General features: G+C 42.2%; 1 protein-coding gene across 1 annotated transcript in view; it reads left to right on the forward strand.

Moving 5' to 3' along the window:
• Positions 1 to 3,344: 3,344 nt before the first annotated feature.
• Positions 3,345 to 26,644, forward strand: part of UPP2 (uridine phosphorylase 2) — a 30,044-nt gene continuing 6,744 nt past the window's right edge. The window contains 7 exon segments of the mRNA XM_076005556.1: positions 3,345 to 3,472; positions 3,583 to 3,831; positions 18,105 to 18,188; positions 18,191 to 18,234; positions 18,236 to 18,314; positions 20,376 to 20,522; positions 25,556 to 25,703. Of these exon segments, the coding sequence (XP_075861671.1) occupies positions 3,813 to 3,831; positions 18,105 to 18,188; positions 18,191 to 18,234; positions 18,236 to 18,314; positions 20,376 to 20,522; positions 25,556 to 25,703 (521 nt within the window). The 5' untranslated portion in view covers positions 3,345 to 3,472; positions 3,583 to 3,812.

The following is a 26,644-nucleotide window of genomic DNA, read 5'->3' on the forward strand; positions in this document are numbered from 1 at the left end:
ATTACCTTTTCCAAGATAAGTATTTTTGGGGATTTTCGGATATCTTGGGCAAAGTTACAAACACATAGTTGGTGGTCGCAGTAGCAAGATTTAGGCTACCTTGATTTCTCAACACAGAGTTCCCTACTCTTTTTTCTTCCCATTCTATAAACTTTGCAGGCTGGCCACAACGGGCCATAGGATGCCAACATGGAATTCAAAGAATTTGCCTAGGATGACTATCAGCAGGAAAAGGAGCATCTTCTGTTTTGGAGACCCCCCCCCCTTAAGATATGAATATTTGATTCTCAACTGTTACGCACATTCTTAAAGAGAAATTCAAGTCCATTATGAAATGCCTTGTATCTGCTGCCCGTTTGGCATTTATAAACATTTTACATTCGGATTTACTTGAAATCCAGGAGACTAATGTTCTTGAAACTCTCACCAGCATGGAACTTCAGCTGGTTACCGTAGAGCAGAGGGAAAAAAGGATCAGGATGAAGTTTCTCTAAAATCTTCTAGATTTTACCTCCCAGACTGGCACAGTGGCTCAGGTCGGTAATCCCAGCTACTTGGGGGCTGAGGCAGGAGGATGCCTTGAGCCCAGGAGTTCAAGGCTGCAGTGAGCTATGATCACTTTGTCTCTAAAAAATTTCCCTCCCCAAAGTGAAAAGTGAGAAGCGTTAGCAGAAGTAGTGAATTTGGATTTCTTAGCAGAGAATCTCTTTTCTGAAGACATTAGGCTACATTTTGTTATTCTATCCGGATTCACACCTGGTTCAATGCATTTTACAGGCAGCCTAAGGTTTAACTAATGGAAGAGGCCCTAGGAGACAAGTTTTTTTAATTATCAGTCCTTTTGTGTGAACTTGAATGGGTAAAATTCAGAATAACGGGCATTCTGAGGTCCTGATTTTGGGTATTTTCCTAACCTGTGATCTCAAAGAATGAAAACAAGTTGTGAGGGGTAGGGTAGGGATGGGAAAATGAAGTGTTTGAGAACTGAAAGTTCTCACGTGTACTGGACATATTTTTGAAACAATTTTTGGATTGCTATGGAAACCAAAAGAGGACTTGTATCCATATACAATTGTCTCAAAGCAAATAAGTCTGTTTATAACATCAGACCACACTGGGATCAAGGTCAGATGTAAAGAAAAGGTGCTCTGGTCACCAGTTAACAAGCTAACCAACCTGGTCAAAGAGAGAAGCTGCCACACCTTGAAAAGAGATCCTATTTCTTGGGGAAGTGCTGCTCTAAGAGCTGGGGCATATTATAAAAGGCCATGTTGAGGAGGGTATTTTTGATTTAATAAGAGTTTAAAATGCTAAAGGAAAAGTTCTATTAGCAATTTCAAAAGAAAACATAAGTTTTACATGAGGGTTTCATTCTAACTTGGAACTAAGCTATTATGATAAGATCTATAATTGAATAGTGAATCACAATATTTCCCTTTCCTGACATCAACTTAACAGTGACTATCCACACAGGACAAAGGATGGCTTCGGCTTTACCTGCCTCCAATACATCCATGAGATCTGACAGGAATACATATGTTGGGTGAGTAATTTTGATTTTTTTATTTGTTCTGATCAGACAGATGTTCCTTGGATTTTATAAGAAATGATTAGATGATGGGCCTCTACGGCTATGCAAATTTCTTAAATTTAGAGATTATCTGGTTGAAATACAGCTCATGATATAAAACAAAATAAAAACAATGCAAATTTTCTTTGTAATGATATTTTTGTTCCTTGGTTTTTGGGGACAGGGAGTTGGCTCATCTCAGAAATTGTGGCAAAAGAAGTCACAAAAGACATGCAAAAACCAACCTTGAGAAATAAACAAATTCAAAGTTCAAGGTGGGATTCACTGTATAGTTCAGCCTTTAATTCCAGGACCATGGGCTGTTTCTGAGAAATAATTACAGGGCCTTCCCAGGGCCTAAGGGAAATTTGACTGTGTTGCAGCATATTATGGAGTGATTTCATATGCTTTATGATGGACTTTACATAGAATTTACTTCTAAAATACTGGAATGTTATTCATCCCAGGGGTAGACATTAATCTGCCAAAGCTACCTGCAAATCTAGCTGCAATTCCTGCCCTAGGTTAACAGAACATAATAGAGCATTAATCTTCATGAGGCTTAAGGAATTTTTGTGAGTTCCCTCTGATTTGTTGAGAGTTGTGTTTCATGTCTTTCTTCCAGCCTCAATCATGTCAGCATTTCAGAAACATTTCACTTACCCATCCCAAACAGAGGTAGCCTCCTGCCATGTTCACTTCTTCAGGGAACCCAAGGAAAGAGAGAAAAGAAAAAAATTATGAAAATGAAGGTCATGGTATATGGAAAGACTTCTTCCCAGCCAGCACTTTTCTTTGGTTATCAATGTTTAATATTGACCATGCTAAGTAATTTGTCATGATTTGCTAAAAGACTTTATTCCATGTGTTAGGAAAAGGAAAGGAAGTACAAAAAAAAAAAGTTTGAGGAGAAAACAGTACCTTCCAGCCTATTTAGTAAAAATTGTATATTTTATTTTATTTTTATTTTATTTTATTTTTTTACTCGAACCAAAATTGTATATTTTAGAAAGATCAAAGTGGTGCAATAGTCATATTCATATTAGGTTGAATTTGGCATGAAATCCCAAACAACCTTACCCTTTGGTCACTGATAGAGTAGTCATCTTAGAAGTGCTTCTTGATGAGCTTAATGGGACCAAAATATTCTACAGACATGCTCTCAAATTTTCTAAGAGATCACCAGACATGGGGACAGACCATCAGGGAAAACGAAAGAATATCTTCTAATGAATTAATAAGAGTATTATAATTAATACAAGAGAATATAATTAATGGCTATGCTGGTTTGAGAATTTCTTCTTGAAGATAGGAAAGGTGGAATAGATTAGTGATTTTAAAAACACCAAGGCCTAGGCCTCCCTGACTAACTCAATCAGAATTTCTAGAGATAGGGTCCAGTTATCAGTACTCTTTAAAGCCCTCTGGTGACTCTGATATGTAGCTAGAGTTTAGAATCTCTAGGGTAGACAAATGCAACTCTTTTATAGAGTTCTGATTCACAGATTCGGTTGGGAATCGAAAGGAAAATCTCAGATCACTTTGTCTTGGCAGAGTGAAACAGAAACTGCAGTAGAATTCAGGAGGATAAAGTGGATGGCAGTGTTTCTCAAACTTTAATGTGCTTGTGAATCACACAGAGTTAAAATGCAGATTTTGATTCAGTAGGATTAGGGTGGAACCTAGGATTTTGCATTTCTAACAAGCTCACCCCTGCAAACTCCTGTTGCTGATGCTGGCTGGTTCATTGACCACACTTTGCATAAAAAGCAACCATAGGTAAGTGTCCTCTTGCCTCTCACAAGAGAAGCCAGGAGGTGTCCTTTTGCTATGAGGTTTTGAGGCTTGTTCTGAAGTAGTAAAGTATACTAACACCATGGAATACTTTATATTTGAAACCAGGTATGACTTAATCACTAATTAAGAATCTGTTACTCTAAATATTTTTGAAGAGGAAATTACTAGCATTCTGTTCCACGTTCTGAACAATTAAATTTAATTCAATTTTTAAGACTTAGGGACTAAAGGATGTATAAGAAGAACACTTGCATCAGGAAATTCACAGTCTTTCTCCGGAGACAAAAAATTAATTATATTACAATGTGAAATACTATCTATCACCATTAGCATGAAACAAATGCTTCCATAGTGCACCGAGGACAAAAGTTAATACTGACCAAGGAGAGAAGATGCTTGAAAAAGCCTTTCGGGAAGAGGTGATATTTTGTTTGGACTCTGAAGAATGAGTAGGATTTTGATCGGTGAGTAATGGTAGGGAAGGGGGAAGGGTGTTTGAGAAGTAAAGGCTGAAGGAGGGGTTCCCAACTTTGACTACACGTCAGATCATCTGGAAAGATTTTAAAAATACTTTCAGGAAGTCGAAATTAATTGGCACCCAGTCATCGGTGTTTTTTCAAAAGTTCCCTGGTGATTCTAATGCATAAGCAGGTTGAGAGTCCATGGAGATACAGAAAGATGCACAGCTTGTAAAGATGTTTTGAGGCATGTGGATAGAAATGTATATGGGGGACAATGGGAGGAACAAAGAGCAAAGGAGTCCCAGGTAGCTCTTGGCAAAGATGTCTTGACCCACTATGTTGTGGGGTAGATAATTTGTTATCACTAATAATTAAAGTGGTATGAAATTATTACCAAAATAACCAAATGCTATGGACGATGTGCTTCATAAATATGAATTAGATTGAATTAAGGTCATTCCTGTAGCAGCAGTCAGCTAACTGTCTTGCATTGCATGTATGTTACTGAGAGACAGGATGGACTAGTAGTGTAGCTAGTGTTGCTTTGATGGGGCCAGGGCAGCAGCTGCTGGGGTGGAAAGGAGGTGTATTCAGCATGATTGGTGGAGTCCTCGATGGCAGCACTACTTAAACTGTGGTCCTCAGACCGGCAACATCAGCACCAATGAGGAGCTTGTGACAAATGCAAATTCTGACATACACCCCTCAACTGAGTTAGGATTTCTGCTGAGTCAGGATTTCTGAAAGAGGAGCCCATGAAGTGTCCAGGAGATTCTTATGCATGCTGAACTTTGGAAAGCACTGGTCTGCAGAGTTGAAAGAGACCACTGGACTCATAGATTACATACACATATACACCCAACACAGACGTACGCAAATCCCCGTGGAAAGTGGGGAAGGAAACAAAGTGAGCAGAGAGGTGGAGATGGCAGTGAGAAATGTCCCCTTGGGGGGTATATACGATTGCCGTGGGAGTGTAAGGCTGCCTGCCTGGGCAGGACACAATGCTGGCGCAGGACGGGGAGGAGGAGGACTGGCAGCCGTGGCATTACTCTAGTGGATGATGTGGGACAGGCTGTGACCGGGATGCCATACCCGGGGTTAGTGGAGTGAACAGGTAGCCACTGAACCACACTGGGTGTGGGGCGCTGGGCTGCCACCCAGGATGGCTCTAAGGCCTTCCGCAGTCGTCCTTTCTCTGTGGCGAGCTTGTCTTTGTATTGGCTCCTGAGTACTCTCTCCCACATTTTCTTCTGACATCTGGTGGGGGAAACCACCAAGCAGACTTTCTACGGCGACTGTCCTGCTTCTTAGCTTCTGTTTTCAAGTTTCATTTGCCTTCATAGAACAGTTTTGTATTCTGTGGTTTCACCTGTTTACTAGCATTAGATCTGTTACTTCATCTCCCTTTTCTCCAAGCTCTTTTGCCTCTCTTCTTTGTCATGCTTTTCCTTGAGTGTTCCTTTTCCCGATAAGCTCTGAATCCTATTCTCCAGAACTATGTGCCATTCACTCTTTCTTTGCCTATATTATATCATATCACACCATATCCAAATTCCATCTCTCCAGATTTCTATTCACCTCTCTGCTGCCACCCCATCATCCTGCTATGTTTACTTCTCACTTGAAAGAAAGAAGATGACCGTGAGGTTCAGACAGAACTGAATAGAAACGACTATTTTGTAATCTACTGGTTGTATAATCTCACACAAGTCTCTCAACTTCTGTGAGCCTTGGCATCTTCATTTGTCCATCAAACTATGAATATTAACCAGCTAACAGAGTGGTTATGGGATTAAGTGAGTTAATGTATTTATTATATGCAGTTTTCATGCCATCGTGCAGTTTCCATGCTTAGCGTTTTGCCTGGCACATGGTAAGTGTACAGCAAATGTTAGCCATCATTATTGTCATTATTATGCCACATCGCTTCTCAACAGATCACTGAACCTTAAGAAGGTTTGTGTCCAGTATTTGAGCTAGCAGTATTCATGGGTGTAGACTGATATCCTTTCATTTCTGTGGGCTTTCTTCCCAAATTCCTTTACATCCTCTTTATGTGTTTTTCTTTTTTTCCCAGAAAAAGGTTTTTTCATGTTAAAAATCCTCACTTGGATTCTATGAATGAAGATTCTCTATCACTTGGATTTGGGAACAAAACAGACAACTTAACCAGCAATGTTTGGAGTCATAAAAGTAAAAATATTTCTAATTTCAGAAAAAGTGATTGAGTTTTCTCTATTAATTTTTTTCTTACTTTCCCAAAATAAACTTTACATATTTGGCTAGGAAATGTCAGAGGTCCCAATAGGAACTGAAGCCACGCTCATTCTCTGAAACAATTTAGAATGTGTACAGCATAAACAATCATTTCTACCTCAACAAGACATAAAGGTTCCCAAACTAAATCTCGTGCAAACATGATTATTTGGCTGCTCTGGTCCCTGGGGATATATATAATTTTATTGACAGTACTGCTAGGTGTTCAGAATTCATTATGTTTTAATAGATTTAGTCCTCTATTTAACTATATTTATAGCTGAATTCAGTAATTTTCATTTTATTAAATCATAAAATAATTAAACTAACAATACAATATTATTCCACTCCTTAAAAATAACTATTATCTGATATTTCATGTCATTAAGAATTTTGTTTCATAAGAAATATTTCATAAGAAAATTGTATGGAGTACTGCCAGGAAAGTTGTACTTCTGCATCATTTATTTTATCTTATGTATATATTAATTATAAAAACAGTTTGTATTCATTATTTAAAATTGGGAAAATATAAAAAAGAACATGATTTTTTAAAAACACCCCATAGTCCCACCACCTAAACATAGACACCATCAACCCATTTTTTCTTCCAATATTTTCAATGATAGATTTTAAAATAGTTGCAATTATATAACTTTGCATTCTACATTTTTTCACTTAACTGTATGTCATTCATATTTCTCCATATTATTACATTTTCTTTGAAACACATTATTTATGGATATCAAGTGGCTGTGCCACACAATGCATAGACTATTCTTGACTTTTATATTAAAGTAGTTTCCATTATAAATAAGATTCAAATGATTATTTTTATACCTAAAGATTTTTTTACATTTAAGTCAATTTGCTTAGGATGATTTGAAGAAATAATCAAAGGGAATGAACTTTTAAAGAGTGTTTGTTTTCCAAAAGGCCTATATCTATTTACAGTTCCAGCAGTGGAGAGCAGTTTTCATGTGACTTTTTTCATTTCTTAAACAATTACAAGAACAAAAAGAAAAGCTTTCACATCTACTATCTTGCTAAATCTTCACATAAGCTCTTGTAGGTGGGTCACACAGATATTAACATCCTGTGTAAAACAAAGAAACTGTAGTCAGAGAGGTCAAAGAAGGTTAAAGTTATGCCATAAAGTGGCAAAGCTGAGACTTGGACCAACTTCTTCCAAATCCAGTTTCTACGGTTCTTGCCCACTGCACTAGGTGAACCGTTTGAGTCACAGTAACTCAGAATAGCCCATAATTATTTAATCCCAGCTCTTTTACTTACCCAGTGTGTGAAGAGGAGGGTGAAGGAAGGGGAGGAGGAAGTTAAAAAGAAGGAGGAGGAAGGACAGTGGGGGAAGAAGCAGGAAAAGGATGGGAGGAGGGAAGGAAGGAGAGAGGGAAGGAAGGAAGGGAGGGAGGGAGGAAGGAAGGGAGGGAGGGAGGGAGGGAGGAAGGAAGGGAGGGAGGGAGGGAGGGAGGGAGGGAGGGAGGAAAAAAGAGAAGAAACAGATCTATGATGTTCATTATCAGTAGGTGCTAAATTGCCTCCTACAACTCCCTCCTGGGACGTCAGGCTTGAGGGTGTGGGGGATTTCCTGGCAGTGTGAAGACTCACCCTTTCCCCACCCCTGCCTGCCTCTGCTCCTTGCCTTTGTGTGGCCTCCTCCACCTTTTGTTTCGCCTTCTCAAAGTAACCTCTCTCCCTACTGCTGTTTATGTTCCAGGAGTCACAGGTGAAGGCTGCCTTTGATACTCATGAATCAGATTTTGGCTGAATTCAAATGTGAGGTTTGACATTAATATCTCACAATGATTTTCCCGGGACAACTCTGACTAACTAAAAGACTCATCATAATTAATAAACTAAGGCACACAGCTAGTTAATAAATTGAACAGATTTAGGGCATGTATTTGAGACAGAAAGTGACCTGCTAGCTACACTTCTAGTTATCTGACTCCTCTGCCATTTATGGGGTGCTTTCTGTATATCACACTCCGTACGCCATGTGCACAGGGTATTCACATGCATTCCCCACAGCAGCTAAGGGGTTAGTTATCATCTCCATGATTTTATAAATGAGGGAACGAGGCTCAAACATAAGTTTAGTGTTGTAACACAAATAGACTGTATATGTATTTGTCTGTAATAGGCACAGCACGGCTGGTAAGTAAAAGAGCAGAGATTAAACCTTAGGCTTGTCTAATGAAAAATGTAATGGCTCTTCCTCTATTCAAAAAACAAAGCCAAAAACAACACTACATTTTGGTACTCCAAATGTTAGTTTCCGGGAAATTTCTGGGATGGAAGGCTTTGTTTTAGAGAGGAAAATAAGGGGACTCGCATGTCTCTCTCTGTCACACACACACACACACACACACACACACACACACACACACACACACACACATTGTCTCATTGCTTTTACAATCCCGGGCTGTCACCTCTCTGCCTGACAGGATTTTCGTCAGCACTTACTCTCATACACTGTCATAACCACTATCCAACCTTATAAACCTATTACCCACCTGGTTGTGGAACCCTCAGTGGATTCTCTTTTGGATAAAAAGATTGGTCTGTTCAGAATCTGCTTTGTCCCACCAGGGAGCAACTCTACCGATAGAACCATTTTGTTGGAAAGGAGGCGAAAGCGTGTGCTCATGCGTGTGCTCATGCGTGTGCTCATGCGTGTGCTCATGCGTGTGCTCATGCGTGTGCGCGCGTAGGCTGAGGAGCAGGTGATGTAGTTCCAAATGATCACAACTGGCCATTTAACCTGAACCAGAATTTTTTAGAGGCAGCAGGTAAAGTCTGATTTAGTTTCACATATGATTTTCTCAGAAACTTGCCTTCCTCTGGCCAGATTCTTATCTTTGAATGAGAATATTCTATGTTCAGTTTCTTCACAGAGGTGATAAGCATTGTCAATAGTCTTATCTTCAAAGGAAAAGAGAACTCTGTGTGTGCAAAGTTTAACCCTTTGACTCCGACAGTCACTCCTATTTCCTGTGTATCCTCACTTACTGTATTTTTGAAGATTTTCCTAGCTGCCACTGCAAAATCTCAGTGGCTTAACACAATGTAAGTTTACTTCTCACTCGCACTAAGCACAAAGTGGATGTTCTTAGTTGATGGATGACTTTCCTCCAACTGGTTGTGTAAGGACCCAGGCTCCTTCCACTTTGTTGCTCTGTCATCTTCAAGGAGTGACTTGCTAAGTTTCCCTGTGTGCAAACACCCATCTAAGAGAAGGAAGTAGATGATATGTAGGATCACCAACAGATCCTTCTTGTAGAATGGGAGATGTCTATGGGCTAGGACTGGGAGTGATACCCAGCCCTTCTGCTCACAATCTAGTAGCTGGAACCATCTATGGCCTCATCCTACTGGAAGGGAGGCTGAGAAGTTAAGTTCAGCTGTATGCCCAGAAAGAAAAGCAAATAGTTTAGATGCACAGCTAATGAATCTCTGCCATACCCACTGGACAGAATCAGACAATTCAAAATATGGTGGAGGATCTTTAGAAGTTATCTATTCCAACACAACATCCAAGTATGTCTTTTATAAAATCATTAACTGATGCCCTCCAATCTCTCTCTAGAAATTTCAAATAACATGGAAAAATCATTGCTTTATAAGTAAGACTCTGGGTAATATGGCGCATTTTGAAGATGTTTATACTTTTTTGTTAGCATATAAACTACAGAAAATGCAATAGGACCAGATTAATATAACATGGCAAAGGTAAGTCTTTTAAGATACTAGGGGCATTTGAAAATGTGTTTGTTCTGGCAGTCACTAGACAAAGTCCTTAACGTGTTTTTGTAATGCCTCTGACTCCTTCCCAGTGCACTTCTAACTTCTTTGGTAAAACCAGGACAAATGATTATTTTGTTTGGGAAATACATCATAGCAAATGTCACTTAAGGTCAATGTTGGTTGGTGGTCTTCAGCCACATTTTGCTACTCATTAGAGCAGCCAGACTGAAATTGTGTCTAGAGATGATGTTTAGTAAGTCTGATTTAAGAGTAAGGCTTCAAAAACTAAGCTGCATCTGTCTGTGCATATCATCTTTATGTCTCCAGAAATATTCAGAAATTCCTGTTGCTTACAGCAATATCTACAGTTCAAAGAAGAATTCAAACCACAAGTTATTCTAACATCTGTTTTGGTTTTATGGTCAATCTGAATACTTGTAATTTACATTCACTGGCACCACACACTGAGGTTATTTTCAAACTACTGTATTTTGTTTAAAAAAAGAAAGGTCTTCTTGTACTTAGATCTTGAGCCAAGTCTTAACTATCCATACCAGCAGAGAAGAAAATTCCATGAATAATCAATAATAATTTAAAAACTCACCTGAAGCCATGGTCTTACCCTCGTTGCCACCCAACCTTTGTGGCTGACTTCCATGGCAGGTCACTGCTAACATAAGGCCCCATCAGAGAAACTCAACAGAATGCAAAGAAAAGACAATAATAAGGGTAGAAGAGAAGCAGAGGGCCTGGATAAAGGGATAATTACATCCCATAATTGGGAATGAGTGCAGTGCAGGAGTTATTGCTGAATGAAAACAGAATGCATCATGTAATCAGACCACCCAACAGTTATAGCACATCATTTGTGGATGGGAGCACCTACTCTACAACCTCAGCTAGGTACTTCCTCAGAGAGATATTCCTTCTCCCTATGGCGACCTCCCCAGCCATCCAGATCCTCTGCTCGATGCTGTGCACATCAGCCAGGTACCACTCTTTTCCCACTAGACGACTCAAACCAGCTTTATTTGTACCCAATTCTGCAATATAGGCACAAAAACCAAGCTCCAAAAGCAGCGCCAAGAAATTGCTGCATGATATGAGAACTAATAGGTACCATTTGCAGAACACTGAGAAGGTGCCTGGACTTGTGCAATGTCCTTTGCCACGTGCAATCCCATTTTCTCCTTGCAAAACCCTCTGCTGTGTTTTTCCTATTTTGCAGATGGTCTGAGGCACATAGATTACGTGTTTGACACTGAGCAAGTTACTTGATTGGCAATGGGGTTGGGGTTCAAAGCCAGGTTTACCTAACCTCAAAGGGCGGGCTTTCTCTGTTTCAGAGCTTCTTCACACTTTGTGCACCTCGCCGCTGAGCTCAGAGTCCCGGAGCACTTGGCGCTTTCTGTGGGCTGTGCTTTCTCCCGGGCCTGAGTATCAGCAGCTGCTGGTCCTCTCGCGTGGACCCTGGCCCCACTGTGCTCCTCTCTTTGGCACCCACCTTCCCATCCCTTGTCCCTGGGGCTCACGTAGTCCTAACAAGCCGTTGCACAAGCAACCACCAGGCAATTTTATTACCATCTGTTATTAGATTTGACACCTCTGACTGTAACGACTTATCCTAATTTCAGAGATGTGAAAATGTGAAGAAGACAAAAACAAAATCACTGGAATTGATGAAATAGTGCAGTGAGATTCCAAATGTACAATAAGAAGGCTTGCTCCATGCGGTTTTTATGTGAATGGAAAGTTGAAAAGTCCTTAAAGCTTTAAGTTAACATGGTACATTTTACAATAAAAACTTAGGATTGGGGATGCAGAATCAGAAAACACATCTAAAACTGGTAGCTCTCCTTTTGCTCTCACATTACGTATATTCCATGGCCTCGGTACTTATATCCTTAGCATAAATCATATTAATGCCCAACACTAGGCTGTCTATGTCAACTTAAGATGCTGGCTGGTGTTCATCATAAACAAAGACACCAGGAAATACCTCCTTGAACAATATCAACACTCACTTTGATTTCGTGCTTTTCTTTACTAATTTGGTACCTAAAACTTCATATCTGGTTGCCTTATTTACAAGTTAATGATGCAAATTAGCTAATTCATGAACATAACCTATGACATCTATACACACTTAAGTGCATTAACTAAAAATTAAAATGAAAACATTGGAGTTGAAAGCTGACCCTTGATTCTTATCTCAGTTTCTATGGCAGGTACTTGTTTGTTTTTATTAACAGTTTACCTGCCTCGGTGGGAGCTCCAACCAAACGAAAGCATTTGCACTGTTTATGCATGAGGAGCTTGGATTGGAGGAAGGTGGAGAAGACATAAAAGATATCTGTGCTGGGACAGACAGACATTGTATGTACAAACCAGGCCTGTACTCTCCACCAGTGTAAGTTTTCAGTGGTTGCATTTCAGCTGGTCTTCTCAGACTAGAGAAAGAAGTAAAACTTCTGAGTATAGGAGTTCTTTGCTCTTCCTGCTTTGCGTTCTCACACAATTAAACTAAGTGTCCAGGTATGACGTTCAATATTGGAAAAAGCCCTCAGGGCAGAATGTAGCTTGCAGTGTCATTTTGATTTATTAGTTACCACTTAATAATAACTACTCAAGGTAGGAGGAAAATCCTCAAAGCACATGCCCTCTCTCTTTACTTTGTACTTGATTAACAAACTAAAAACTGCCCCACAGTTTCCTCTCCTCTATCCCTTATCCAGCTTTGAGAACGTTGAGCTTTTAGTACACAAGGGCCAATTTTCAGGATTGCTAAACCAGTGCTGTTTAACACTATAATAAGCTTGCTGAGAAGCTGCTAATAATGTATTTCCACGGAGCTGTTGTGAATTGCTCTCCTGAATTTAGAATATGTTAGCAGTTATGGACACACACAGGGCCCTAAGACAAAATGAGAGTGGAATGATTTGCAGTTTTGGGGACTGCAAATGATTTGCAGTTTTGGGGATTTGCAGTTTTGGACTCCGTGTGGTGTGCACTTACGAGGGTGTATGTGCATGGCTACCCAGTGTGCCTTCCTAAGCCCGCCCCTCTGCACAGCACTGTGTTCTGATGCAGCGACTCTGAGTCCGTCACATATCTGGACACTGCAGCCCTCAGGAGGGGCACAGGTAGGCATGCGGGGGGCGGGGTAGGGTCTCCTACAGAGGAGCAACAATTCTTAGGAGCCGAGCTTATGTAGCTCCTACAGCAGGGAGCAGGCACGTCCATTGATCACCCTGCAGTACCTACCTGGTGATGGAGTGTGGATGATCGTGGCCGAAAGCCTGAGGCAAGGAAGGGAAAATCTAAATTGATTTCCTCTCTGGGCCAAGAGTGCTTGAAGCCTACTCCAATGAAAGAATTCATTCATTTATTCGTTTCTTCATTCAATAAGTCATTAGGGAATAATCTGTATTAGAAGGGAGCTGGATATCCTCCAATCCTGGCAAACCTTTTCTCACTAACATTTGCTGAACTTTTAGACTATAGCTGTTTGTCCTTTTTTGCACAGTAAATGGGGAAGGACAAAGAGATGAGGTGTGTAAAAATGTGAAACTACCATGAATAAGCAGTAAAACTTCAGAGTAAGACAGAAAAACAGCAGTAGACTGATCCTGCTGTCCTTTTGGGGGAAAGACCTGAAATATGGATCATGCCAAGGTCAACCAGTTAGAAATGGCCCTTACTAGGCAGGCAGGGCCAGCTGGGATCCTTTCTGTGAAAATTCTCTCTTTCCAATAGCTGCTGAGGGGTGTGAGTGAGTGTGTGTGTGTGAGAGAGAGAGAGCGTGACTGAAAAGGTGAGAGCACAAGGCCATCTGACATTTTATCACCATGTCACATAATAAGTGATAATCATAAACTTATACCAAATATGATTTAGAAGGAATCTAATAGATCAAATAATAATTCATCCTCTTAATTTATAGTTGAGGAAAACGATACTCAGAGAGTTTATTCATTAGTCATAGAGTCCGTGCCAAAGCCCTAGACCTGTAAATCTTGAACATACAAATCAATACAGGTTGGATTCCTGGCTCCAGGAGGCTTGCAAAGCATTTAGATGCCACGGCATATTTAATACGAACAAAAATGGGGAAGCCAGAGGTTCAAATTAGTTTCGTGTTCTTGAGGGTGAGAGGGAGGGAACTCAGGTGAAAACGTGGTCACAGCTCCAGTGGTTTTCCAAAGTCTTTGTGTCCAAGAGTGGAATACATCAAGGACCACATTTGACGGTCTCTGCTGTTACGTCAGAAATGAAGTCGCCCCAGATTTTGAACTCAGTTCCAGTTTCTACAAATTACAGCCTGGAGGATCTTTCTGGAGAGTTATTATTAATGGAACAGCCCACCCACCAGGAGTCACTGACCCCTCCAGCCTGTGTTGACCCCTCCTCTGGTGACAACGAGTCTGCTGTTCTCACTGCTGCAGCAAACCAGGGCTGTGGTCACAACAGCCTGCAGCAACTTAAACTCACCTACACGTTCCGGAGAGGCGTCAAATCGTCAGGCGTGACCTCACGCGCATTTCTACCCTGGCACCTTTCCGAGCAATCCCAGAATCGGCAGCAAGTGAAATGGAGTCACTATTGCATTAAGTACGGCGGGAAAGGACTGGTGGCATGGCAGCCAAAATTATATTTCCTGGAATCAGGTCACTCTTGCCAACAGCCCTGCTTCAAAGGTTCATCATGGTAAAGAGCCGGGTGGAGAGAGGAGGAGCGGCACTGCCCCAACAGACCAGCACAGCGCCGTCCACACCTTCTGCCGGTGACCGTGACCGTGAGGGCAGAAGTCAGCAGCACCGGCGACGGGCGGACGCCTCCCGCTGATCCTCACAGATGGACACATCCATCAGCGTGTCCCCGCGGCCTCAGTTAGGGGTGACTTACGTCCTCCCCAGCATTGGCGAAGTCTTAATGACTATGTAATGTATCTGAGGGCTGTTAACTTGTAACGGAGGAAGAGAATATGTCCCATTCACGTGTCGGGTTGCAAGACGGATGATGACTTTCTCTCTCTCCCAACAGCATGGCACCGGCAGCCCCTCCCTTCCTACGTCACGAACTCGTCACGCCTCACGGTGCTGTGACGCCACCATGGTCAGAATGGGTACCTCAGGGGGAATCGGCGAGATGGCTTGATTGCTGCCATGAGAACTTCCTTGCCGGCATGGTAGCTGCCAAAATACACCAGCAAAAAACCCAGCACACTCGGAGCCAAGCAGATACACAGATGGACTAAAAAAAAAACAATGTCAGGACTTGAGGAGATTTGAGGAAATCTACCCACGTTGCATTTTTCTTTTCTTCTTCATTTTTTCTTCATGGAAACCTGGCAGGAGGGACCCCACTGCCCAGTGCCAAGTGGTCTCAGGTGTTTATAAGGGGGAAGAGTGGAAGAATGGCTAGAAAACACATTTTGAGGGTAAAGGTAAGTTTCAAGGCTTAGGAATTTTGTGACAGAAATGTGTGTGCAAATAAAAAAATAATCACAGAGATTTGCTATTTTTATCAGCTAAGCAAGCAGACTGCATAGCTCTTAGGAAAATGTTGCTTTTAACTCACATCAGCTACCACAGCTCTTTTCTTGGCTGTCTCTTTCTCATCAGCATGGCAGAAAGAGACCAGGCTAGGCTTTTAGGGAAGGTCAAGTGATGCTTCCTAAGGTTTTTCCCAGAGCCTCCCTACCTCCCTTCTTCCTCTGCTGGCCAGGCAGCTATAAAGGGCCTAGGTTTTGCTTCCAGAATGTGCTGAGGTGAAGTTTCTTGTTTTTTGGGTTTTTTTTTGAGACAGAGTCTCGCTTTGTTGCCCAGGCTAGAGTGAGTGCTGTGGCGTCAGCCTAGCTCACAGCAACCTCAAACTCCTGGGCTCAAGTAATCCTGCTGCTTCAGCCTCCCTAGTAGCTGGGACTACAGGCATGCGCCACCATGCCCAGCTCATTTTTTTCTATATATTTTTAGTTAGCCAATCAATTTCTTTCTATTTTATAGTAGAGATGGAGTCTCGCTCTTGCTCAGGCTGATCTCGAACTCCTGAGCTCAAACAATCTGCCCACCTAGGCCTCCCAGAGTGCTAGGATTATAGGCATGAGCCACCTCACCCGGCCCTGAGGTGAAGTTTTGAGGCAACCTCTCCTTCGGCCTTTTCTCAAGGGGCAGATCTTGTCAGGGCATGATTTTACCATATCAAATGCAATTAAGACTGGGCATTGTACATGGAAAAGTTTGGTTGGCAGTGTGAAAGAACTGAATGGGCATTACAAAAAGGGCTGAGATTCTGGAAGAGAAATGGTCTTAGAACTACACATTTTTGGAGCAAGAAGGGACTTTGGAAATCCTCAAAGATCTAGAGGAATGGGATGTTCGGTATCATGGAGCCGCAGCTAGCTGAGCCACGCTTCGCCAGGCTCAGACATGTTTGAAAAGACTATGGCCTCTCTGCAGCTATGGTCCAGGAATAAAGTCCAGCCAAGACCCTCACACATGGAAGAAAAAAGCACATTTGTGGATGTCCATCCAGAGAGAGGAGGGGAACATTAGCAGTCAGGATTAGATCAGGCATCCTTCCACTGTAGTTTATCCAACAATACCCCCCAAAAAATCAATAGCAGGGATCAGTGTAATTGGGGATGAAATAGATAACATTGTTATTAAGGTTGCTCGTGATTCTTGGGTTGTGGGATACAAGGACCTGTCTCCATAGCCCACTCATGCTTTGCAGATCATGTGGTTTCTGTTGCAACTTCTCAACCCTGCCACTATAGCTTGGAAGCAGCTATGGGCAGTATGTAAATGAACATATGAGTGGCTGTGTTCCAATAAAACTTTATTTACAAAGACAAGTGGGATTTGGCTTATGGACTATAGTTTGCAGACCTATGTTCTATGTCAGCTCTATAGAATCATTCACTCATTCAACAAATTTTTATTGAATACCTATAATCAATGTGGCAGGTACAGTGCTAGACTGGGAGAGAGCAATGGACATTGTTCTTGCCTTTACAGAGCTTATGTTCTGTCAGAGAAATAGGTAAACAAATAGGATAATTATAAAAAGTGTGGAGAATGTTAGGACACAGAGAGTGTAGGGCACTATCATCTTATATCTTCTTATTCAGCCTCTACATAGACCGGGTTAAAAGCTAGGTCAGGCTGGGTTAAAAGCTAGGTCAAAGCTGGACTTGGGAAAATTTAATGTAATCCATTTGTGTTGCCTTTTAACTTTTTTTTCCAGAATATTATGGGGCTAAAAAAATTTTGGTTACATATAATGGGTTTGCCTTGCCCAAGCCAGGGCTAGAAGTACACCCTTCCCCGATAGAGTGCACCCCACATCCATTAGTTGTGAGTTTACCCACCCTCACCACGCCCATCCCATCTGATCAGTACCCAGTGAATATTACTACTATGTGAGCACCTTAGTGTCGATCATTTAGTACTAAATTGATGGCGAGTGCATGTGGTACTTGTTTTTTCCATTCTTGTGATACCTCACTTCTTTGGAACAGGACTGAGAACCCAGATATAAAACCGTCCTCACATTATCATCTAATCTTCAATAAGGCAGACAAAAATATGCCTTTTAACTTTTCCATTTGTTTGTTTCCCCTCCGTGTGTTCAGGTGGGGGGCAGGGAGATGAGTGGGATCCCAGGCAGGGAGGATGACAGCTGGCAGAAAATGGTGTCTTGAGTAAGCCCCAGTCCCTTGAGAAGCCAGACTTTGTAGCAACCGGAGGGTCAGCCAAGAGGCCTAATTTACATGGAGTCAGGGAGGGGAGGGAACGAATGTGACAAGAATCAGAAGAAAAAGCAGATAGAGATGCAAAGAAATTATAGTAATCAAGGAGTTGCAGAGAAGATTAAATATTAAGAAGTCACGTCACTTTATGAAAGCTACTTGCTGGCAGGCTCATTTAGTTTATTCCTGACCTAATTTATTCAAATTCAAGCCCCGAAGGCTGGCACTAATTTGCATGCCCAAGAATCATGTTTGTCTTGAAATTTAAACCCCATCATATTGTAAATGTGAATCTGGAAAGACAACAAATGTAAATGCCTGTTCTGAATGGTATTTAATTGCATTTGGGAAAGAAAATAAGTTTAAAGATGAAAATAGGGAGAATCATTAGCAGCGAGCGTTAATTAATGTTGTCAGAATAGGTTGCCTCCTATGTGTCAAAAGTAAACTCTAAATGGTATTCTTCTGTAATCACTTATTTATTCCCACATTGCAGGGATTGCTCCTGGGTCTGTCGTAATAACGGATACAGCCACAGACTCCTTCCCCAAGCCCAGGTCTAGACAGGTGATCTTGGACGACCTGTCACCCGTAGTGCTGAACTTGACAAGGACCTGGCTGAAGAACTTATTCAACTGTAGCAAAGAAATCTCCAGCTTCCCAACCCTTATTGGACATACAATGTGTACCTATGATTGTTATGAAGGTGAGAATAATTCATAAACTCTGCAGGCAACAGAAAAATGCCAGCAACTCTTTGTTAGTCAAACCCATAATTTATATTAAAAACTCCACTTTAGAAAACTAATAGTTGTGGATTAAAAAAGGAACTGAAATAGTCTTTCGAACTTACTAAAGCATAGGAACATAAGGATATAATAAGCAGCCGAAAGACACCCAGAATGAATTTATGTTGTGAGTGGGTTTAACCTCCAAGCATGGACTGAATACTAAAATGCAATAAGTGATGTTTGTGAAATCTTATCTCTGTTTATGCCTCTAAGTTAAATTGGTGGCTCTAAGAGAAGGGAAATGTGCTGATTCGATGTTTCTGCCATTCACCTGGACCTCAGAAGGGATCTGATCCGCAGGAAAGAGTGGGGACCAGGAAATAGGGAGAAATGTTTGGGGGAACAAATCCCACTGGGATGAGATGGTCTCAGAGTGGTGCTTTTATCCCTCAGCCATGAGTAAAGGGTCCCCAGATCAAGCTTAGAGACAAACCAAAGGTGACTGCCAAGTAGCAGTTCTTGTACAGGGGTGAGAGGCCAGGAGAGAAAGACCTTCGAGGACAGACCCTGCTCATTCTGAGAGAAAGAATCTACACAGGGCTGGTTCCAGGCCTTCGGGGCATTCTGGAAGTCTTGCAGTGTAATTTCATTCATCTCAAAATCCATTATTATTTCATTATAAATTACTTTTATTTCCCTTTGGATCAAACTTAAGGTATAATATTGAACTTTTAAAAATTATGTATGGAGATAGATCATATCATCTGTAAATTTTATTTCAGTTGAGCAAAGGCGGTTTCACCACATATTTGTTATAAAATGGGAGGGGTGTTGGATCTGACAGCGTTGAGACCTTCAGTCCTTGGCTCACAGTCCCCTCACCTGGAGGGTCCCCCAGCCTGTGTTTAAGCAGAGCTTGCAAATGGCAGCTTGTGGGAGTCAGTGTTTTCTTTGGCCTGCACAGTATTTTGTAGAATGTGAATTATTTTGTCAACATTTATAATTTATGGAGTTTTCATATGAAAATCCAGATTTCTGACCTTTTGAAATAGCAGGATCTATAATTGTAGAAGGTGCCGTGAGGCTGCTCCCTTCAGACCAGGCAGACCGTCTCCCTGATGCCACCTGCTTGGCTTCTGGGGCGTCTGCCTTTGAATCAGCTTGAGTGACACTCTTTTGGAGGTGTCGGCGGGAGGCTCCGAAGACAAGAGGAGGAACGAGGAGAAATAGACTGCCAGGGAGGAAGTAGCATGAAAGAGGTAGAGAAAGGGGAGAACAAGATAGGAATGAGCCCCAAAGAGGATTGTGTGAATACCTGACGGTGACAGAGTTATGACCGGCCCACCTGCTTCCCTCCAGGCCCTCTCAGGAGTGGGCAGGGGAGAAGAGGTCTGTTTTGGGGCACTCACAGGGTCCAGGGGAGTAATGGTGTTAGGATTTTTCTCCCCCTCGTCTGTCACCACTGGTTGATACAGGTGAAACTAAGTGATCAATGAACGCAGGGGCAGCCCGGAGCGGAAACGTGATCACTAGGGGTGGCATGCAGCCTGGCAGATGTGTGCTGTCTGTGCATGGTTGCTGCTGTCACGATGATCACATGACAGCTGCAATGTCCAAACCACCATCCGATCCCTGCATGGCTTAGGAGCATCACTGAGCCTTGAAGCCTCTTCTTTCCCCCCAGCACCTGTGCCTGGGCCATCCCCCACTCACTGGAGCTACCGAGATTTTCCTCAAAGGGCAGGTCTCCCAGTGACCCCCTGTGTTCATAATGTCCCTGAGCACTGGGCTGGCCATTGCAGCTACTCAGTTGGCTACTGGCCCCACAAGTGGGGACCTCAGCTAGGGACACTCCCCAGCCTCGCTCCACAGCCCTCGGACAGGAAGGTTCTGATGGCCCAGCGTCTCCTACCCGGGGAGCAGGGGCAGGAGTTAGAGATGGTCACAGGGCATTTTAGCCAACAGCAAGCCTCTGGGTGACGCCACTGCCACTGTGGAGGACATCAAGTCACTAAATGTTCTCCATTCTCTTTCAGGCCGAGGTCGGTTAGATGGAGCACTGTGCTCCTTTTCTAAGGAAAAGAAGTTAGATTGCTTGAAGAGCGCGCATAAAGCTGGCATCAGGGATATTGAAATGGAATCTACAGTGTTTGCAGCCATGTGTGGACTTTGTGGTCTAAAAGGTAAGCGTGTCATGGATGGCCAGGGTCTAATTCTCCTTTTCCATGAAGATATTTTCACTGCTCAGGAAGAGAAAAAGGAGTTCAACTATATGTTACTTTGAGTCGAATGCGTGCCTCATAATTATTTATAATATACATGATCTCATATCTTGTGAGTGGGCGAGACATTATTCTCATCATGCAAATGAGGAAACCAAGCCTCAAGGGTCAAAAGCAAGTTGCCCAAGGTCGCCAGCTAGTTGGCATGTGGCCAGGACATGACAGCAATTTCATTTTTCTTTCTCCTTATGGTGGCTGCTATTTTCTATTACAATTGAATGTACTGAGACAGGATGCAACCCAACTATTCCTCAAATAGCCCATCAGTCATCATTTTAATTAACATGGTCAGGGAAGAGTGGAAGGGGAAGGTGCCACATGGAGGGGAAGAGCATTCTGAGAAATGCAAATCTAAGGCCACAAGGTGGGAGCATGCAGGGTGTGCTGGAGTGGCTGGAGGGGGGTGACAGTGGTGGACAATGGTAGGAGAAGAGGGAAGATGTGCAGACTGCAGGGGTCACTGTGAGAACTGCGACTTTCACTTGAAGTGAAAGAGGAAGCCACTGGAGGGCTGGGAAGAGAGAAGTGACTGGATCTGACCATGTTTTAACAGAGTCACCGTGGCTGCGGAGCTGGGAAGAGCCCAGTGGAGTGAAGGGCAGAAGTGGGGAGAGGTGGGGGGGTGCAGCAGTGTGGGCAGAGATGATGGGCAGGGGTAGCAGTGCAGGTGGCGAGAAGTGGTCATGTTCTGGAAACATTTTGAAGATAATGCCCAACAAGATTTGTTGGCAATTTGTTGTGAATTTGGGGGAAAAGACAGTAGTTAAATATGACTCCCAGATTTATGGCCTGAACACAGCTGCAAAGATGAGGTTATCATAATTGGGGTAGAGGAAGTTAAAGTGTAAAGCTGGGGAGAGTAGACATGCAAATGGAGGCCAAGAGAGCAGGGGACTTTATGAATCTAAAGTTTAGGAGAAAAGTTTGGACTAGAGAAGTAAAACTATAATTTGACAGCATATAGATGGCATTTAGAACCATGCAGGGGATGAGATGACAAAGAAAGAGTGTAGACACCACTGAGAAGATGCCCTTGGTTAAATGTTAAACATTAAGAGGGATGGGAGAGACCAAGGGGGGAGTGGCCAGTGAAGGTGACAGCACACCGGGAGAGTGCAGTGTCCTGGCGCCCAGAGAAGAAAACTAAGAAGCAGTAAAGAATTGCAGCGTGATAAAGCTTTATTTTATCACCAGGGGAATGTGGATTCCAATATTTGTCCTTATGGTCAATCAATTTTAATATACACATTACAAACAAAATATATGTGGTCATTTCTAAGAGTACACTTTAGAAAAAAGTTATAGTTCATAAAAAGCGATTAATTGTAGGACCACTATCCTGGACTATTCGCATCTCTCAGAATATGTACACACGCACATCCTTGTAGAATATGGGTGAAGAACAGCAAATGCACCTCTGTGCTCTTTAGAAGGTCGTCGTTAATACCCCCTTTCAGAAAAACAATATCATCTGCTTTTCTAAGTTAGCGAGAGTGGGAAGGCCGGGCCTTGCCTGAGCCGCAGTCCATCAGTGGGCACACAGCCCGCAGGGACACCTGGATTCAGGTATTTCTGCTCCAGGAAATGCCTCCTCACATTTCTTTATTATATAAAGTCCTTATTATATAAAGATCACTCAAGTGATTACTTAAGTCCTGTCTTTACCTATTATGTAAATGGAACAGAATTCAGCAACCGATTTAGTGGAACATAAAATGCCGAGTTACCGACATGCTGGCCTGGTGTGAGTTTGGTGATGACTATTGGTTCTTCCTGGAGAGGCACCGATTGGCAGCCAGGGAGAGTTCTAGGCCTGTGAACCCTAGACCCCAGTCTTTCCGCCTTTAGGATGTTGCAGAAACCTTAGAGATGTTGTTCTGTTACAAGCTTTTCTGTCCTTGCTGCAAATCTTTGTGACCTTGCTCTCTCTGCCACCTGCAGGTGTCCCTTCTGGAAGCTTTCCTCTCTGCCTTTCTGTAGTTCCTGCCCCCTGCTGCATTTTCCTTTTTCTGCTGCTGCTGAACCTGCTGGCAGCTGATTTCAGCCTGCAAATAGCTCTCTTCCAGGCCACTGCTGCAGCCTTTTCATCCAGTAGACCCCTTCCAGCTGCCAATATGCACACTAACGGTGGCGTCTGTAACTGTAATTCTGTAGTTCTTGGGAGTATTTCTATCAGAATGTCTTCGTGGTGACTGGGGTTCTTTATCTCCCCCAGATACCACTGTTTTAAAAGGTGGATCCCTGGTACGCTGTCCCCTGGAAGATCAGCCACCAAGTACACAGACAGAAACCCCAGGCATGGGATGCTATCATGTTCCCTTCTTTCATCGCCACTTCATAACATCCTACCCCCACGGCGCTGAAGCTTGGAAGCTGGCACCTGGCACCTTTTGATTTTAAGCCATTTATAACCCACTTTGTGTGAGCCAGAAAAGCTTGCTTGTGGGGAAGGGCTGAGAGTGCATTCACAAGCAGCTGTTGAAACAGAGGAAGTTAGAGAGGATAAACTGATGGTAAGCAACGTGAGAAAAGAGATTTCACCTGGCATCAACAGCTCAGGGCCCACAGTCCTGTCCCCTATCACTGTCACTATTAGTAATGGCCCAACACCTCCTGTCTCTCCAGGCAGCCTTCTGAGATCTTTTCTGTCCCTTTAATGCTACCAGATGACTGGATAACCAATCTGAACTCATACTAAGGGGAAGGCTGATGGCTTCATTGTATAAATAACAAATTTTTATATAAGCAAAGGTGTTCTGGAGATCCACTGACCTAACACAGAGGAATCACTCACTATGTTTGAATCATTGTAGAAACAGATCTTTCGGTATCTACCTGGCACAAGGAGGTCTTGGGTCCGCATGGATTACCACCCCTTATTTTTTTATTTGTTTATTTTTTTCAGCATATTATGGGGGTACAAATGTTAAGGTTATGTATATTGCCCTTGTCCCCCTTTTCCCCTTGAGTCAGAGTTTCAAGCATGTCCATCCCCCTGTTGGTGCACATCACACTCATTGTGTATGTATATACCCATCCCCTCCCTCCCACCTGCCCAACACCCAATAGATGTTATTCCTATATATCCAATAAGGTGTTGATCAGTTAATACCAACTTGCTGGTGAGTACATGTGGTGCTTGTTTTTCCATTCTTGGGATACTTCACTTAATAGAATGCGTTCCAGTTCTAGCCAGGAAAATACAAGAGGTGCTACATCACTGTTGTTTCTTATAGCTGAATAGTACTCAATGATATACATATACCACATTTTATTAATCCACTCATGTATGATGGGCACTTCAGTTGTTTCCACATCTTTGCAATTGTGAATTGTGCTGCTATAAACATTCGAGTGCAGGTGTCTTTTTCATAGAGTGACTTTTGTTCTTTTGGGTAGATGCCCAGTAATGGGATTGCTGGATCAAATGGTAGATCCACTTGTATCACTTTAAGGTATCTCCATATTGCTTTCCACAGAGGTTGAACTAGTTTGCAGTCCTACCAGCACTGTAGGAGTGTTCCTTTCTCTCCACATCCACACCACCATTTATTGTTTTGGGACTTGTTAATAAAGGCCATTCTCACTGGAGATAGGTGATATCTCATTGTGGTTTTGATTTGCATTTCCCTGATGATTAGAGATGTTGAGCAGTTTTTCATATCTTTGTTGGTCATTATTCACCCCTTATTATCTTTACAATTAATATCAAATCTCACCATAAGCCTCACCTCTGCAGAGAAGCCTTGCAAACTCTCTCACAATTGTGTCATTCTACTGCATTTCTCTGCATCACATTGGCCACTACTAATTGCCTATGTTTCTGGTTTATTTATATAGTAACTTATATATTATTTTGTGCATGTTAATGCATGAAGGTATGTATTTATCATTTCTCTCCATTAGAATACAAGCACCATAAAAACAGGGACCTTGTTTGTCATTGCTATATCCCCTGCACTTAAAATAATGTCTCCCATATGCACTTTCAATAAATATTTGCCATATGAATGAATGAATGAGTGAATGAATGAAAAGGATGGCTTCTAGACTCTTTTTGGCCATGGCAAATGGCCATAGCAAACTGAATCCTTCACTCCCCAGCCACATTTGTGGCTCGGTATTGTCTGAAAGACTTAAGAGTGCCTCCTAACTGTCCCAATAGGAGGAGGCAGAGCCTTAATAAAACCTCCCTCTGCTGTAAGGTCCATACAAATAATTCCTTTGCTGTGTCTGTAGCCCCTGGGTCTCTCGATATGTGGTAGGTAGGTGGATAAACTGCCTAGAATAAGGCCACCGAAACCATAAGTCACTGTTGCTATGCTGATCCCATTATTCTGGAAAAGATTACTGGGAGCCCAATACTGCTTAAACAGAGATTTGGGTGAAGAGAAATAGCAGAATTCACCAAATGATCTCACATCAAAAAGCTGAGTCTTCAGAATAACATAAACCTGTACAATGGAAGCGCTACGCGATGCTGAATTAATGCATTCATCTATCATTTTATTATATAATATGCTCATCCCTGTCCCTCTCTTAAAGCAAAATCTACTTTAATTAAACCCCTAACATTCAGATTAAAGATGATAATCCTTTTGCACTGTGAACTTGCGATAAGTAAGTTCAATTTGTATTCATGTTTTAAAGATGGTGGCTGCCTTTTGACACATGCTTGCATGGCAGGATATGAAGCCTAATATTTGTCTAAGAAAGATTAGGTTCAGCTTAAATCCTCTTCTATGTCTTTAGTTGTTTGCAGCACTCACAGTGGCTTTTCTTTAGAGTAAAAGGAGAATTCAGTGTTATTTCCTTTGACAGACACTGGTAACTTTGGGGAAATATTCAGTCTTTATATTACTTTAGTGCAGTTCAGTAAGAGGGAGCAGAATCTTGACTTTAATTCCATTTTTATGTTCTTCTGCCATTCCTAGCAATGAGGGCTATTGAGCTCTGGGAACTGCATGGTGATCACAGAAGAAGTCAGAAAGATATTACAACAAGGATTAAAGATTATATTCAGTTTGGAGCTGGGTTATTTCTTAACCCTAAAATGGAGATAAATCAGGATTTTACACAAAGGTACAAAGCAACCAATTGTAGCTCCCTTCACCCTCACAAGAAAAAAAGAAATCATGGCTCAGAGACTTTAGATAATTTTCCCACCTTCTCATGGTAGCTGAGCTGGAATTTGGACCCAGCTCCGTCTGACTCCGCCCCTTTGCACCACGCTGTGCTGCTTCTTGCCAGGAGCCTCCCAGTGGAGAGGTAAGGTGGGTCGTCTCTGGACAGGAGAACCAAAACGTGCACCTGATTAAGAGTCGATGCAGGTTTTCCTATTTTAAATGTTGTAAGCAGATAGTTGCGCTATTTCAGCAAGCAAACCCTAATGGCTGAGCATATGCCAATTGAGTTAGTGTTGGATTCAAGTAAAACATAAGCAGATACTTATTTAGTAGTATGCATAGCCATTATTTTGCCCAGAAAATCAGTCCTTGTATCTGGAAGATCAGATGTAAATGGTTAATAATTCACTTATTCTTTTTACAAAGACAAGACTAAAAAATAATTTGTTTCCTTCTGCTCTGTACATTTTTTTACATATTTTTAATTATGGTCAAGGTCTATAGTTTTGTTTGATGCATTTTAATTCTACTTTCCTGCCCTCTATCTCATTCCTCCCTCCCCATTGCCAACACACTCACACCTTAGAGAATCATTTAGGGCCATTGACTCAACTCTTTGTGCAGCTGGTACTACCTGTGACCCTCCTCTTCCCAGCACATCAGGCTCTGTTCTCTGCCTATCCTGAGTCCTCTCTGCTTGGGGGATGGGCAGCATCCAGTAGGAGCTCAAGTCCCCAGGGTTGCAGCTGGACCTCCTGGAGATACAGCAGGTCCTTGAACTGACAAGATGGTATGAGGCACCTATGCTGAGGATGTGGACTTGGGAGAAACTTCTGAGCTCTAACCTGCTCCATTCTCAGAGAATGAAATGAACTCTAGAGAGTGTAATTAACTTGC

This window comes from Microcebus murinus, chromosome 8 (assembly GCF_040939455.1).
Source record: "Microcebus murinus isolate Inina chromosome 8, M.murinus_Inina_mat1.0, whole genome shotgun sequence".
Taxonomy (NCBI): Eukaryota; Metazoa; Chordata; class Mammalia; order Primates; family Cheirogaleidae; genus Microcebus; species Microcebus murinus.